We start from the raw sequence: 16278 nt of genomic DNA, 5'->3' as shown, positions 1-16278 counted from the left end.
ACCTGAAGAATATTAGTTGAAGGATATTAGTTGAAGATTTACTCGTTTTACCCGACAAATAAACATGTTCATCAAATTACAAATATTACCTATCCAACGTATCCTGTTGACGGCACTAAACTGTAAAGAATTGACTACAATTTGCCACAGTACCAACACTACCAACATAGAAATCTGTTCATGAAATAAAAAAAAATACCCAATCTATGTAATCATTCCTTATCACGGCACCAAATTATAAAGACCTAATCAAAATAATTTACCTTTCACCCGCTTTACAGACAACGAATTCTGTTCATAGAATTAAAAAATATTAATCGACGTATCCTGGTCACGGCACCAAATTGTAAAGCTTACCTAACTGTAAAAACTCGCCTTTCAGATATGTACCCCAAGTAGTGGCAGACTACATCGAGGACCCCATCATCACCTGGCTTCTAAGCGCCATCTGTAATTCCCATCTCATCAAGAACCCATACTTAGTCGCCAAGATCGTCGAAGTACTCTTCGTAATCAACCTGTCCGTGCCATTGAAGCTAAAGAACGTGTACGAGAAGTTTATGGACCACCCGATGTCGCAAACGGCCCTGCCCAGCGCCCTAATGAAATTCTACACGGATATTGAAACGACGGGACAGAGCACGGAGTTTTATGATAAATTTACTATCAGATTCCATATTAGCATTATATTGAAGGGAATGTGGGAGCGGCCGATCCATAAACAAGTAAGTCAACTTTTTAATTAATACATCTATATAAGTATGTTCATTAAATTAAATTTAAATGTCTTTATTAAAAACAACATATGGTCCATACTGGTACATATCTGATACTGGAAACGTATAATAGAAAATAGAATGCTTAGTCAAAAAAATGGCGCTGAAAATAATAGTTCACTCGTTCTGTTCTCAAAAGCTATGGTGAATCTATAGGAAAGTATTGTTAATATTTTTGTAATGTTGGACTTGAAAAAATTCTAAATGTGATTGTTTATTTCAGGCCATAGTTAAGGAGTCCCGGTCAGGCCGACAGTTCGTCAAGTTCATCAACATGCTGATGAACGACACCACTTTCCTTCTCGACGAGTGTCTCACGGTAACTACTACAAAATACCATTAAAAATCAAAAGCTTTTATAGTATGCTTTGTTATTAGGTATTGCCTGCCTTTTTGATAGGATCCCTTTGTAATGTACGAAATGAATAATAATATAAATAAATTGTGGTTCTGATTTAGGCAATTCCTTGGAGTATTAATTTGGGCTCGATCATAATTGCAGTCTCTCGAGAGGTTCATTTCCGGTAAAATGTAATTTATGATAAATTGTCAAGATGTTTTTAGCAAAATCTATTTTTTTCTTTAATAAATGATATTTTTCCCTCTGCCAGTACCTGAAACGCATTCACGAGGCGCAGGAGAGCACGGCGACCGGCGCGGCAGCGGATGCGCGCGCGCGTGCGCTGGCGCAGGACGAGCGCCAGTGCCGCTCCTACCTCACGCTCGCTAGGTATGTTGCCACTCTATATTATACAGCGCAGCCGCCGACGCGCGCGCGCGTGCGCTGGCGCAGGACGAGCGCCAGTGCCGCTCCTACCTCACGCTCGCTAGGTATGTTGCCACTCTATATTATACAGCGCAGCCGCCGACGCGCGCGCGCGTGCGCTGGCGCAGGACGAGCGCCAGTGCCGCTCCTACCTCACGCTCGCTAGGTATGTTGCCACTCTATATTATACAGCGCAGCCGCCGACGCGCGCGCGCGTGCGCTGGCGCAGGACGAGCGCCAGTGCCGCTCCTACCTCACGCTCGCTAGGTATGTTGCCACTCTATATTATACAGCGCAGCCGCCGACGCGCGCGCGCGTGCGCTGGCGCAGGACGAGCGCCAGTGCCGCTCCTACCTCACGCTCGCTAGGTATGTTGCCACTCTATATTATACAGCGCAGCCGCCGACGCGCGCGCGCGTGCGCTGGCGCAGGACGAGCGCCAGTGCCGCTCCTACCTCACGCTCGCTAGGTATGTTGCCACTCTATATTATACAGCGCAGCCGCCGACGCGCGCGCGCGTGCGCTGGCGCAGGACGAGCGCCAGTGCCGCTCCTACCTCACGCTCGCTAGGTATGTTGCCACTCTATATTATACAGCGCAGCCGCCGACGCGCGCGCGCGTGCGCTGGCGCAGGACGAGCGCCAGTGCCGCTCCTACCTCACGCTCGCTAGGTATGTTGCCACTCTATATTATACAGCGCAGCCGCCGACGCGCGCGCGCGTGCGCTGGCGCAGGACGAGCGCCAGTGCCGCTCCTACCTCACGCTCGCTAGGTATGTTGCCACTCTATATTATACAGCGCAGCCGCCGACGCGCGCGCGCGTGCGCTGGCGCAGGACGAGCGCCAGTGCCGCTCCTACCTCACGCTCGCTAGGTATGTTGCCACTCTATATTATACAGCGCAGCCGCCGACGCGCGCGCGCGTGCGCTGGCGCAGGACGAGCGCCAGTGCCGCTCCTACCTCACGCTCGCTAGGTATGTTGCCACTCTATATTATACAGCGCAGCCGCCGACGCGCGCGCGCGTGCGCTGGCGCAGGACGAGCGCCAGTGCCGCTCCTACCTCACGCTCGCTAGGTATGTTGCCACTCTATATTATACAGCGCAGCCGCCGACGCGCGCGCGCGTGCGCTGGCGCAGGACGAGCGCCAGTGCCGCTCCTACCTCACGCTCGCTAGGTATGTTGCCACTCTATATTATACAGCGCAGCCGCCGACGCGCGCGCGCGTGCGCTGGCGCAGGACGAGCGCCAGTGCCGCTCCTACCTCACGCTCGCTAGGTATGTTGCCACTCTATATTATACAGCGCAGCCGCCGACGCGCGCGCGCGTGCGCTGGCGCAGGACGAGCGCCAGTGCCGCTCCTACCTCACGCTCGCTAGGTATGTTGCCACTCTATATTATACAGCGCAGCCGCCGACGCGCGCGCGCGTGCGCTGGCGCAGGACGAGCGCCAGTGCCGCTCCTACCTCACGCTCGCTAGGTATGTTGCCACTCTATATTATACAGCGCAGCCGCCGACGCGCGCGCGCGTGCGCTGGCGCAGGACGAGCGCCAGTGCCGCTCCTACCTCACGCTCGCTAGGTATGTTGCCACTCTATATTATACAGCGCAGCCGCCGACGCGCGCGCGCGTGCGCTGGCGCAGGACGAGCGCCAGTGCCGCTCCTACCTCACGCTCGCTAGGTATGTTGCCACTCTATATTATACAGCGCAGCCGCCGACGCGCGCGCGCGTGCGCTGGCGCAGGACGAGCGCCAGTGCCGCTCCTACCTCACGCTCGCTAGGTATGTTGCCACTCTATATTATACAGCGCAGCCGCCGACGCGCGCGCGCGTGCGCTGGCGCAGGACGAGCGCCAGTGCCGCTCCTACCTCACGCTCGCTAGGTATGTTGCCACTCTATATTATACAGCGCAGCCGCCGACGCGCGCGCGCGTGCGCTGGCGCAGGACGAGCGCCAGTGCCGCTCCTACCTCACGCTCGCTAGGTATGTTGCCACTCTATATTATACAGCGCAGCCGCCGACGCGCGCGCGCGTGCGCTGGCGCAGGACGAGCGCCAGTGCCGCTCCTACCTCACGCTCGCTAGGTATGTTGCCACTCTATATTATACAGCGCAGCCGCCGACGCGCGCGCGCGTGCGCTGGCGCAGGACGAGCGCCAGTGCCGCTCCTACCTCACGCTCGCTAGGTATGTTGCCACTCTATATTATACAGCGCAGCCGCCGACGCGCGCGCGCGTGCGCTGGCGCAGGACGAGCGCCAGTGCCGCTCCTACCTCACGCTCGCTAGGTATGTTGCCACTCTATATTATACAGCGCAGCCGCCGACGCGCGCGCGCGTGCGCTGGCGCAGGACGAGCGCCAGTGCCGCTCCTACCTCACGCTCGCTAGGTATGTTGCCACTCTATATTATACAGCGCAGCCGCCGACGCGCGCGCGCGTGCGCTGGCGCAGGACGAGCGCCAGTGCCGCTCCTACCTCACGCTCGCTAGGTATGTTGCCACTCTATATTATACAGCGCAGCCGCCGACGCGCGCGCGCGTGCGCTGGCGCAGGACGAGCGCCAGTGCCGCTCCTACCTCACGCTCGCTAGGTATGTTGCCACTCTATATTATACAGCGCAGCCGCCGACGCGCGCGCGCGTGCGCTGGCGCAGGACGAGCGCCAGTGCCGCTCCTACCTCACGCTCGCTAGGTATGTTGCCACTCTATATTATACAGCGCAGCCGCCGACGCGCGCGCGCGTGCGCTGGCGCAGGACGAGCGCCAGTGCCGCTCCTACCTCACGCTCGCTAGGTATGTTGCCACTCTATATTATACAGCGCAGCCGCCGACGCGCGCGCGCGTGCGCTGGCGCAGGACGAGCGCCAGTGCCGCTCCTACCTCACGCTCGCTAGGTATGTTGCCACTCTATATTATACAGCGCAGCCGCCGACGCGCGCGCGCGTGCGCTGGCGCAGGACGAGCGCCAGTGCCGCTCCTACCTCACGCTCGCTAGGTATGTTGCCACTCTATATTATACAGCGCAGCCGCCGACGCGCGCGCGCGTGCGCTGGCGCAGGACGAGCGCCAGTGCCGCTCCTACCTCACGCTCGCTAGGTATGTTGCCACTCTATATTATACAGCGCAGCCGCCGACGCGCGCGCGCGTGCGCTGGCGCAGGACGAGCGCCAGTGCCGCTCCTACCTCACGCTCGCTAGGTATGTTGCCACTCTATATTATACAGCGCAGCCGCCGACGCGCGCGCGCGTGCGCTGGCGCAGGACGAGCGCCAGTGCCGCTCCTACCTCACGCTCGCTAGGTATGTTGCCACTCTATATTATACAGCGCAGCCGCCGACGCGCGCGCGCGTGCGCTGGCGCAGGACGAGCGCCAGTGCCGCTCCTACCTCACGCTCGCTAGGTATGTTGCCACTCTATATTATACAGCGCAGCCGCCGACGCGCGCGCGCGTGCGCTGGCGCAGGACGAGCGCCAGTGCCGCTCCTACCTCACGCTCGCTAGGTATGTTGCCACTCTATATTATACAGCGCAGCCGCCGACGCGCGCGCGCGTGCGCTGGCGCAGGACGAGCGCCAGTGCCGCTCCTACCTCACGCTCGCTAGGTATGTTGCCACTCTATATTATACAGCGCAGCCGCCGACGCGCGCGCGCGTGCGCTGGCGCAGGACGAGCGCCAGTGCCGCTCCTACCTCACGCTCGCTAGGTATGTTGCCACTCTATATTATACAGCGCAGCCGCCGACGCGCGCGCGCGTGCGCTGGCGCAGGACGAGCGCCAGTGCCGCTCCTACCTCACGCTCGCTAGGTATGTTGCCACTCTATATTATACAGCGCAGCCGCCGACGCGCGCGCGCGTGCGCTGGCGCAGGACGAGCGCCAGTGCCGCTCCTACCTCACGCTCGCTAGGTATGTTGCCACTCTATATTATACAGCGCAGCCGCCGACGCGCGCGCGCGTGCGCTGGCGCAGGACGAGCGCCAGTGCCGCTCCTACCTCACGCTCGCTAGGTATGTTGCCACTCTATATTATACAGCGCAGCCGCCGACGCGCGCGCGCGTGCGCTGGCGCAGGACGAGCGCCAGTGCCGCTCCTACCTCACGCTCGCTAGGTATGTTGCCACTCTATATTATACAGCGCAGCCGCCGACGCGCGCGCGCGTGCGCTGGCGCAGGACGAGCGCCAGTGCCGCTCCTGCCTCACGCTCGCTAGGTATGTTGCCACTCTATATTATACAGCGCAGCCGCCGACGCGCGCGCGCGTGCGCTGGCGCAGGACGAGCGCCAGTGCCGCTCCTACCTCACGCTCGCTAGGTATGTTGCCACTCTATATTATACAGCGCAGCCGCCGACGCGCGCGCGCGTGCGCTGGCGCAGGACGAGCGCCAGTGCCGCTCCTACCTCACGCTCGCTAGGTATGTTGCCACTCTATATTATACAGCGCAGCCGCCGACGCGCGCGCGCGTGCGCTGGCGCAGGACGAGCGCCAGTGCCGCTCCTGCCTCACGCTCGCTAGGTATGTTGCCACTCTATATTATACAGCGCAGCCGCCGACGCGCGCGCGCGTGCGCTGGCGCAGGACGAGCGCCAGTGCCGCTCCTACCTCACGCTCGCTAGGTATGTTGCCACTCTATATTATACAGCGCAGCCGCCGACGCGCGCGCGCGTGCGCTGGCGCAGGACGAGCGCCAGTGCCGCTCCTACCTCACGCTCGCTAGGTATGTTGCCACTCTATATTATACAGCGCAGCCGCCGACGCGCGCGCGCGTGCGCTGGCGCAGGACGAGCGCCAGTGCCGCTCCTACCTCACGCTCGCTAGGTATGTTGCCACTCTATATTATACAGCGCAGCCGCCGACGCGCGCGCGCGTGCGCTGGCGCAGGACGAGCGCCAGTGCCGCTCCTACCTCACGCTCGCTAGGTATGTTGCCACTCTATATTATACAGCGCAGCCGCCGACGCGCGCGCGCGTGCGCTGGCGCAGGACGAGCGCCAGTGCCGCTCCTACCTCACGCTCGCTAGGTATGTTGCCACTCTATATTATACAGCGCAGCCGCCGACGCGCGCGCGCGTGCGCTGGCGCAGGACGAGCGCCAGTGCCGCTCCTACCTCACGCTCGCTAGGTATGTTGCCACTCTATATTATACAGCGCAGCCGCCGACGCGCGCGCGCGTGCGCTGGCGCAGGACGAGCGCCAGTGCCGCTCCTACCTCACGCTCGCTAGGTATGTTGCCACTCTATATTATACAGCGCAGCCGCCGACGCGCGCGCGCGTGCGCTGGCGCAGGACGAGCGCCAGTGCCGCTCCTACCTCACGCTCGCTAGGTATGTTGCCACTCTATATTATACAGCGCAGCCGCCGACGCGCGCGCGCGTGCGCTGGCGCAGGACGAGCGCCAGTGCCGCTCCTACCTCACGCTCGCTAGGTATGTTGCCACTCTATATTATACAGCGCAGCCGCCGACGCGCGCGCGCGTGCGCTGGCGCAGGACGAGCGCCAGTGCCGCTCCTACCTCACGCTCGCTAGGTATGTTGCCACTCTATATTATACAGCGCAGCCGCCGACGCGCGCGCGCGTGCGCTGGCGCAGGACGAGCGCCAGTGCCGCTCCTACCTCACGCTCGCTAGGTATGTTGCCACTCTATATTATACAGCGCAGCCGCCGACGCGCGCGCGCGTGCGCTGGCGCAGGACGAGCGCCAGTGCCGCTCCTACCTCACGCTCGCTAGGTATGTTGCCACTCTATATTATACAGCGCAGCCGCCGACGCGCGCGCGCGTGCGCTGGCGCAGGACGAGCGCCAGTGCCGCTCCTACCTCACGCTCGCTAGGTATGTTGCCACTCTATATTATACAGCGCAGCCGCCGACGCGCGCGCGCGTGCGCTGGCGCAGGACGAGCGCCAGTGCCGCTCCTACCTCACGCTCGCTAGGTATGTTGCCACTCTATATTATACAGCGCAGCCGCCGACGCGCGCGCGCGTGCGCTGGCGCAGGACGAGCGCCAGTGCCGCTCCTACCTCACGCTCGCTAGGTATGTTGCCACTCTATATTATACAGCGCAGCCGCCGACGCGCGCGCGCGTGCGCTGGCGCAGGACGAGCGCCAGTGCCGCTCCTACCTCACGCTCGCTAGGTATGTTGCCACTCTATATTATACAGCGCAGCCGCCGACGCGCGCGCGCGTGCGCTGGCGCAGGACGAGCGCCAGTGCCGCTCCTACCTCACGCTCGCTAGGTATGTTGCCACTCTATATTATACAGCGCAGCCGCCGACGCGCGCGCGCGTGCGCTGGCGCAGGACGAGCGCCAGTGCCGCTCCTACCTCACGCTCGCTAGGTATGTTGCCACTCTATATTATACAGCGCAGCCGCCGACGCGCGCGCGCGTGCGCTGGCGCAGGACGAGCGCCAGTGCCGCTCCTACCTCACGCTCGCTAGGTATGTTGCCACTCTATATTATACAGCGCAGCCGCCGACGCGCGCGCGCGTGCGCTGGCGCAGGACGAGCGCCAGTGCCGCTCCTACCTCACGCTCGCTAGGTATGTTGCCACTCTATATTATACAGCGCAGCCGCCGACGCGCGCGCGCGTGCGCTGGCGCAGGACGAGCGCCAGTGCCGCTCCTACCTCACGCTCGCTAGGTATGTTGCCACTCTATATTATACAGCGCAGCCGCCGACGCGCGCGCGCGTGCGCTGGCGCAGGACGAGCGCCAGTGCCGCTCCTACCTCACGCTCGCTAGGTATGTTGCCACTCTATATTATACAGCGCAGCCGCCGACGCGCGCGCGCGTGCGCTGGCGCAGGACGAGCGCCAGTGCCGCTCCTACCTCACGCTCGCTAGGTATGTTGCCACTCTATATTATACAGCGCAGCCGCCGACGCGCGCGCGCGTGCGCTGGCGCAGGACGAGCGCCAGTGCCGCTCCTACCTCACGCTCGCTAGGTATGTTGCCACTCTATATTATACAGCGCAGCCGCCGACGCGCGCGCGCGTGCGCTGGCGCAGGACGAGCGCCAGTGCCGCTCCTACCTCACGCTCGCTAGGTATGTTGCCACTCTATATTATACAGCGCAGCCGCCGACGCGCGCGCGCGTGCGCTGGCGCAGGACGAGCGCCAGTGCCGCTCCTACCTCACGCTCGCTAGGTATGTTGCCACTCTATATTATACAGCGCAGCCGCCGACGCGCGCGCGCGTGCGCTGGCGCAGGACGAGCGCAAGTGCCGCTCCTACCTCACGCTCGCTAGGTATGTTGCCACTCTATATTATACAGCGCAGCCGCCGACGCGCGCGCGCGTGCGCTGGCGCAGGACGAGCGCCAGTGCCGCTCCTACCTCACGCTCGCTAGGTATGTTGCCACTCTATATTATACAGCGCAGCCGCCGACGCGCGCGCGCGTGCGCTGGCGCAGGACGAGCGCCAGTGCCGCTCCTACCTCACGCTCGCTAGGTATGTTGCCACTCTATATTATACAGCGCAGCCGCCGACGCGCGCGCGCGTGCGCTGGCGCAGGACGAGCGCCAGTGCCGCTCCTACCTCACGCTCGCTAGGTATGTTGCCACTCTATATTATACAGCGCAGCCGCCGACGCGCGGGCGCGTGCGCTGGCGCAGGACGAGCGCCAGTGCCGCTCCTACCTCACGCTCGCTAGGTATGTTGCCACTCTATATTATACAGCGCAGCCGCCGACGCGCGCGCGCGTGCGCTGGCGCAGGACGAGCGCCAGTGCCGCTCCTACCTCACGCTCGCTAGGTATGTTGCCACTCTATATTATACAGCGCAGCCGCCGACGCGCGCGCGCGTGCGCTGGCGCAGGACGAGCGCCAGTGCCGCTCCTACCTCACGCTCGCTAGGTATGTTGCCACTCTATATTATACAGCGCAGCCGCCGACGCGCGCGCGCGTGCGCTGGCGCAGGACGAGCGCCAGTGCCGCTCCTACCTCACGCTCGCTAGGTATGTTGCCACTCTATATTATACAGCGCAGCCGCCGACGCGCGCGCGCGTGCGCTGGCGCAGGACGAGCGCCAGTGCCGCTCCTACCTCACGCTCGCTAGGTATGTTGCCACTCTATATTATACAGCGCAGCCGCCGACGCGCGCGCGCGTGCGCTGGCGCAGGACGAGCGCCAGTGCCGCTCCTACCTCACGCTCGCTAGGTATGTTGCCACTCTATATTATACAGCGCAGCCGCCGACGCGCGCGCGCGTGCGCTGGCGCAGGACGAGCGCCAGTGCCGCTCCTACCTCACGCTCGCTAGGTATGTTGCCACTCTATATTATACAGCGCAGCCGCCGACGCGCGGGCGCGTGCGCTGGCGCAGGACGAGCGCCAGTGCCGCTCCTACCTCACGCTCGCTAGGTATGTTGCCACTCTATATTATACAGCGCAGCCGCCGACGCGCGCGCGCGTGCGCTGGCGCAGGACGAGCGCCAGTGCCGCTCCTACCTCACGCTCGCTAGGTATGTTGCCACTCTATATTATACAGCGCAGCCGCCGACGCGCGCGCGCGTGCGCTGGCGCAGGACGAGCGCCAGTGCCGCTCCTACCTCACGCTCGCTAGGTATGTTGCCACTCTATATTATACAGCGCAGCCGCCGACGCGCGCGCGCGTGCGCTGGCGCAGGACGAGCGCCAGTGCCGCTCCTACCTCACGCTCGCTAGGTATGTTGCCACTCTATATTATACAGCGCAGCCGCCGACGCGCGCGCGCGTGCGCTGGCGCAGGACGAGCGCCAGTGCCGCTCCTACCTCACGCTCGCTAGGTATGTTGCCACTCTATATTATACAGCGCAGCCGCCGACGCGCGCGCGCGTGCGCTGGCGCAGGACGAGCGCCAGTGCCGCTCCTACCTCACGCTCGCTAGGTATGTTGCCACTCTATATTATACAGCGCAGCCGCCGACGCGCGCGCGCGTGCGCTGGCGCAGGACGAGCGCCAGTGCCGCTCCTACCTCACGCTCGCTAGGTATGTTGCCACTCTATATTATACAGCGCAGCCGCCGACGCGCGCGCGCGTGCGCTGGCGCAGGACGAGCGCCAGTGCCGCTCCTACCTCACGCTCGCTAGGTATGTTGCCACTCTATATTATACAGCGCAGCCGCCGACGCGCGCGCGCGTGCGCTGGCGCAGGACGAGCGCCAGTGCCGCTCCTGCCTCACGCTCGCTAGGTATGTTGCCACTCTATATTATACAGCGCAGCCGCCGACGCGCGCGCGCGTGCGCTGGCGCAGGACGAGCGCCAGTGCCGCTCCTACCTCACGCTCGCTAGGTATGTTGCCACTCTATATTATACAGCGCAGCCGCCGACGCGCGCGCGCGTGCGCTGGCGCAGGACGAGCGCCAGTGCCGCTCCTACCTCACGCTCGCTAGGTATGTTGCCACTCTATACTAAACCAAGCGACCCGCTGCAGTGACGTGCACTTTTTACTCACTAATACCACCATTAACATAAAATTTCCAAACTAAACAGTTTACCGACCCTTTAAAACCGAAACTCGACAGATAACGGAAAACTAGTCTCGTTTATCAATTTTAACGAAATTAACTGTCGATTCCCGGTTGTCTCCATCGAGAACGATAAGGGAATAGGGATATACTTTTCTTCTCATTTTCATTGCGATGCCAACTGGTAAAGCACCTTTTGTATGTTTTTATTTTCAGAGAAACAGTGGACATGTTAGAATACCTGACGGTGGAGATCAAGGAGCCGTTCCTACGCGCCGAGCTGGCCGAGCGGCTCGCCTCCATGCTCAACTTCAACCTGCAGCAGCTCTGCGGCCCCAAGTGCAAGAACCTCAAGGTACATTATAACTTCTCGACTTATAACTCTAAAAAAACAGGCTAACTAAAGAATACATGTGTCGTTTTCAAACTAAAGGTACTATTGTTGATGCCATAACGCTGCCACAATATTACAGGATTCTATGTTTCACTTTTATCGAACTGAAATTTGAACATTGTCATAGTGACATTAAGTCGAATTTCAATTATCTTTAAAATGTAACATAGAACCCTGTAATATTGGGGCAGCGATAAGGACGCTGTGACAGGTTATTCGTAAAAGGATACAAGCAAATTTCGTCCTTATGGTAAGCGACAATGTGGTACCCTTTGCTTGAAAACGCCACACATTTCTTATCAGACCCCGAGAATCATCTTCACTTGAACTTACCTACTTCTGTATGGAACAGTCGTAGACGTGTATTGACATGATTTTTTTACCGCCGCATTTTTTGTTTTGTAAACGAAGTACACGGTTGCTACCGGCAGCTCGATCACTGTATATTAATAAATCTGTCTAAATCAACGTTTTCAAGTGTATCTCTATTACATGACACTTATCAATATGTAATGCGCAGGTCCGACGGCCAGAGAAGTACGGATGGGAACCGCGACGACTGCTCTCGCAGCTCGTGGACATCTACCTGCACCTCGACTCGCCGCCATTCCTCGCCGCGCTGGCCGCTGACGAGGTAACCACATATATACATAGAAATTGTCACAGTGGCAATAGTATGAGGTCCCTAACTTCCTAGCGACTTTCATATTGACTGCCACTGAGACGGTACGAAATGGTACAGAAATTAGTTTCTTTGACTGTACATGATACAATACATGCCTATTCTGAATTGATTCATTCAAAATGTGTCCATGCAATTTAGCCGCTCGTTGTACATGTCGCGAAGCAACATACCAACCAACAACATTGAGATACCTCCTTATTATAAATTATAAAATAGATTAGAATCATCAAAAGTTGTTTCTGATTGATATGGGAACACGATACATATAGACGATTTATATCGGGTGGAACAGAACGAAGGACTTTTACGCAAACTGAGAATTGTTCAGGCTACGTACTTTATTTTTCACTTATTAATCACGTTAATATTTCTAACCGTTTTTGAGATACAGTTTGCTGAACATAAGTGCGAAAATCTGTATGTTTCAACCCTAGCAAGTGGTTCCTATTAATGACATGACATGTGTCAATTTAAAATGTAAATAACTTTGTAGGGTTGTCACTGATATAAACATATTCCATTATAATGATTTTGTTTTACTTTTAAATCCAGCTTTACGATTATAATAACTCGATTGTAGATCACTTTATAGATAACACTATCCTTTCAGCTCAGTCTCTAGAAATGTTCCAGCCTGTATATAAGATATGATGTTATTATTTATCCCCAGCGATCGTTCCGCAAGGAGCTATTCGAGGAGGCGGCCGTGCGGCTCGGCAAGTACAACATCAAGACGCGCTCCGAGATCGAGCGCTTCCTCGCACTAGCTGACAACGCCTACCAGATCGTAGGTCAGTACCAGTACCACTAATGCTACTTTCTGTGTTCATGTACCTTCCTGTGTTTAATTGAGGAATATAGTCAAATTATATTAGATTATCGCTTATGCTCTGGTTTCCTAGGATAGCGGTGCCGTCATATAGCGGCCGTCTCCATACAAATACTACGACATCCATATTTAGCCGTATTATTTAGTATGGAGACGGCCGCTATATGACGGCACCGCTATCCTAGGAAAACCGATCTTTAATATTCATTAATTTATCCAGTTATATTAAATACATTAAGAACGGGTCACTCACGTATTTTAAGTCGAAATACGCTCGACATGTTTCACTCCGTACCGAGTAGTATCACCAGGAGCTTGCGTTGACGGTGACACGTGACGTGATGGTGATACGTGAGTGACCCGTTCTTAATATATTTAATATGTCTGTGTCTCACGGAAGTTTTGTTATAAAAATTTATCCAGTCTTTACTCGTCCACTGTTACTGCTAGATATAAATAGGATTTGGGGTCCCAATTGATATCAATTGAGGATGGCCCAGGATATATATCCTAGATATACATACATGCACATTGTAATGGACATAATTATGTATTATTTCAGTGTCGAATCAACAAAAGAGTGACGAGTTCGCAGACGCCCCAGAAGAGTTCAGAGATCCACTCATGGATACCCTCATGACTGACCCCGTGCTTTTGCCGTCCGGGAAGGTATGTTAATTATCCCATTTTACTAAATATTACCATTGAATACAAATCCTGTAATGGCTGTAATATTATAAAAATACCCATTATTAACCTTTTGAACGCCACAGACGGCAATTGAAGTCAACGCAAAATCGTGACAACGACGCCAAAGACGGCATTTGACGTAGATCGTTTTTTGATGAAGATCTACTGAAAAACACCCCACTTTTAGGTTGGCATTATTTATTCACAAAACTAAATTTTACCCCAGTGGCGTCAGTGGCACGGCAAATGGATGCGCCGTATGGCGTTCAAAAGGTTAATAAAAATGTTGTAAAGCAAAGAGTGTTGAGTAGCCATTATTTTCTTGCTAAATTCTTATTTCTTCTAAATCTCGTTTGAATAAAAGTGATACATTTTTCTCTAATCTCTGGCGAGTACATTTTCTAAAAACATTCGCCAGAGAAGAAACAACTCCTGACAAGCTGATGAAATTAATAAAAAACCGGGCAAGTGCGAGTCGACTCGTGCACGAAGGGTTCCGTACCATAATGCAAAAAAATAACCAAAAAAAATGGAAAAAGAAAACGGTCACCCATCCAAGTACTGACCACGCCCGACGTTGCTTAACTTTGGTCAAAAATCACGTTTGCTGTATGGGAGCCCCACTTAAATCTTAATTTTATTCTATTTTCAGTATTTGTTGTTATAGCGGCAACAGAAATACATCATCTGTGAAAATTTCAACTGTCTAGCTATCACGGTTCGTGAGATACAGCCTGATGACAGACGGACGGACGGACGGACAGACGGACGGACAGCGAAGTCTTAGTAATAGGGTCCCGTTTTACCCTTTGGGTACGGAACCCTAAAAAGTACCTATCGAAAAACTTTAACGTCGCACTTTGTCGTTGAATGGGAAGGATAACTAAAAAAGATTTTTCTAATTGGATTTTGTTTTGTGAACAGGTAATGGACCGGTCGGTGATCCTGCGGCACCTGCTCAACAGCTCCACCGACCCCTTCAACCGGCAACCGCTCACTGAGGACCAGCTGCGTCCAGGTACCAACTCGTTTCCTTCATACTTGTTTCTGCTCTTGAACACAGATTTAGACCTTACCGTATTAGCAGAACCTTCTAATTAGTTTCCAATTCGATGGATTCTTATAGTTCTTGTTTGTCTGGATATTTGTCTCATTGGAATGCTATATTTGTGTAGGTAACGAACTCTCTGTTACCATCTCACTGCTAAACAGATTTTGATTAAATGTATATAGACAGCAGGGATCACAGCTTATATTAAAATTCATACTGACCATATGTTGCTCTCTATTTCAGCGGCCGACCTAAAAGAGAGAATCATCCAATGGCAGCGCGAAAAGAAAGGTTCGACATCGCAAGATCCTTAAGCCAACAAACAAAGTCTGATGTATATATCTACCCTATTGCATATATAAAGACTATTGACTGGATATTTCCAGAAGGACTATTGTCCGTGGCATGAATGTGAGATTATTCTAAGTATGGTGTATCCCGTGTCATGCTGTTCCGGCTAAACCCCCATCGTTTAGTTTATTGACAAGCTGTTCAAACATCTGATCGCAGTTAGGTAACCGTTCAATTCAAGTGTAGCTTTATATCTTGACATCACATATATCAAAGGCCTAAATTCTCAGATACCTATACTTACTTATATTTTGTGGAATCTTGACTTGAGTATCTTTCTAGTAGGTGCTCGTTGATTCTGACCCCAATATTTCGAGTAATGTAAGGCCTCGTGGAGTAGCAATATGAATGGTAGGCGTCACGTTCTGTAAGTTTTAAAGAAACCCTCACGCAAGTCTATTAACATCAATTAGCTCGATTGAAAACCCTTCATTAGTGTAACTAATGACTTGCATTCATAGTGCATTGTGCAATAAGAGCAATATGGCCTGGCCAGCAATGCCAGCATTGTTAACGAGAGTCCAATAGTAACTCGACGACGCAGGCTGGAGGGTTTTTATTACAACTTGAGTTTGTAATGTGAAATATTTGAATAGCGCCCGTGTTACGTTTTTCATCACACTTGCGAGGAAGTGATAAATATTAGTCCACTTTTTTGTTAATTTTTAACGAGTAAAATAAAGCCATGCGGCGGACAGATACAAAATTTTACAATCACAAATGAATTAGTAGAAATAGAATAGTGTTTTCACTGTAAAACTTATTTTACAAATAGTACATTGTGTATTAAGGGCGGGAAATAAGAAATTACGAACGAGTGTCAATTTTAAGCCCGACGCGAAGCGAGGGCTTAAAATGTTCACGAGTTCGGAATTTCTTTACCGCCCGTGGCACACACAATGTTTTTCATCACACTTGTAAGGAAAAAAAGGAGAATTAATAAAAACAAACTTCTGTATAAAACACTTTTCCGCCCTAGGGCGGAAAAAATCTTTTCCGCCCGCAAGCCCTACGTGTAAATAAGTGTTTTTCATCACACTTGCTCGGAAAAGATTTTTTCCGCCCTAGGGCGAAAAATTCAATTTCCCGCCCGCAAGCCCTACGTGTAAATACATCTTTTCCGAGCAAGTGTGATGAAAAAAAATATTCGACATCCTTAGTTCTCATGACAGGGTAACATCATTAAAAAAGAAATTTCTTTGGAGTAATTTAATGCCATTACTCCCTGCGCGCCAGAATGAACATGCACCTTTTACGGGCAAGTGTGATGAAATATGTATTTATGTAATATTGTATGGAATGTT

The 16278-nt window shown here is 54.9% G+C and overlaps 1 protein-coding gene across 1 annotated transcript in view; it reads left to right on the top strand.

Annotated features, from left to right (window-relative positions):
* LOC134797709 (ubiquitin conjugation factor E4 B) overlaps positions 1-15746 on the top strand; it is a 50494-nt gene extending 34748 nt beyond the window's left edge. Inside the window, exons 11-19 of the mRNA XM_063770059.1 lie at positions 383-725; positions 1000-1095; positions 1388-1506; positions 11191-11329; positions 11889-12002; positions 12724-12844; positions 13445-13551; positions 14497-14590; positions 14867-15746. Of these exons, the coding sequence (XP_063626129.1) occupies positions 383-725; positions 1000-1095; positions 1388-1506; positions 11191-11329; positions 11889-12002; positions 12724-12844; positions 13445-13551; positions 14497-14590; positions 14867-14937 (1204 nt within the window). The 3' untranslated portion in view covers positions 14938-15746. The remainder of the gene's footprint in view (positions 1-382; positions 726-999; positions 1096-1387; positions 1507-11190; positions 11330-11888; positions 12003-12723; positions 12845-13444; positions 13552-14496; positions 14591-14866) is intronic.
* Positions 15747-16278: the final 532 nt, after the last annotated feature.

The sequence above is a fragment of the Cydia splendana genome, chromosome 15 (assembly GCF_910591565.1).
Source record: "Cydia splendana chromosome 15, ilCydSple1.2, whole genome shotgun sequence".
Lineage (NCBI taxonomy): Eukaryota > Metazoa > Arthropoda > Insecta > Lepidoptera > Tortricidae > Cydia > Cydia splendana.
This window is presented reverse-complemented; position numbering and strand designations above follow the sequence as displayed.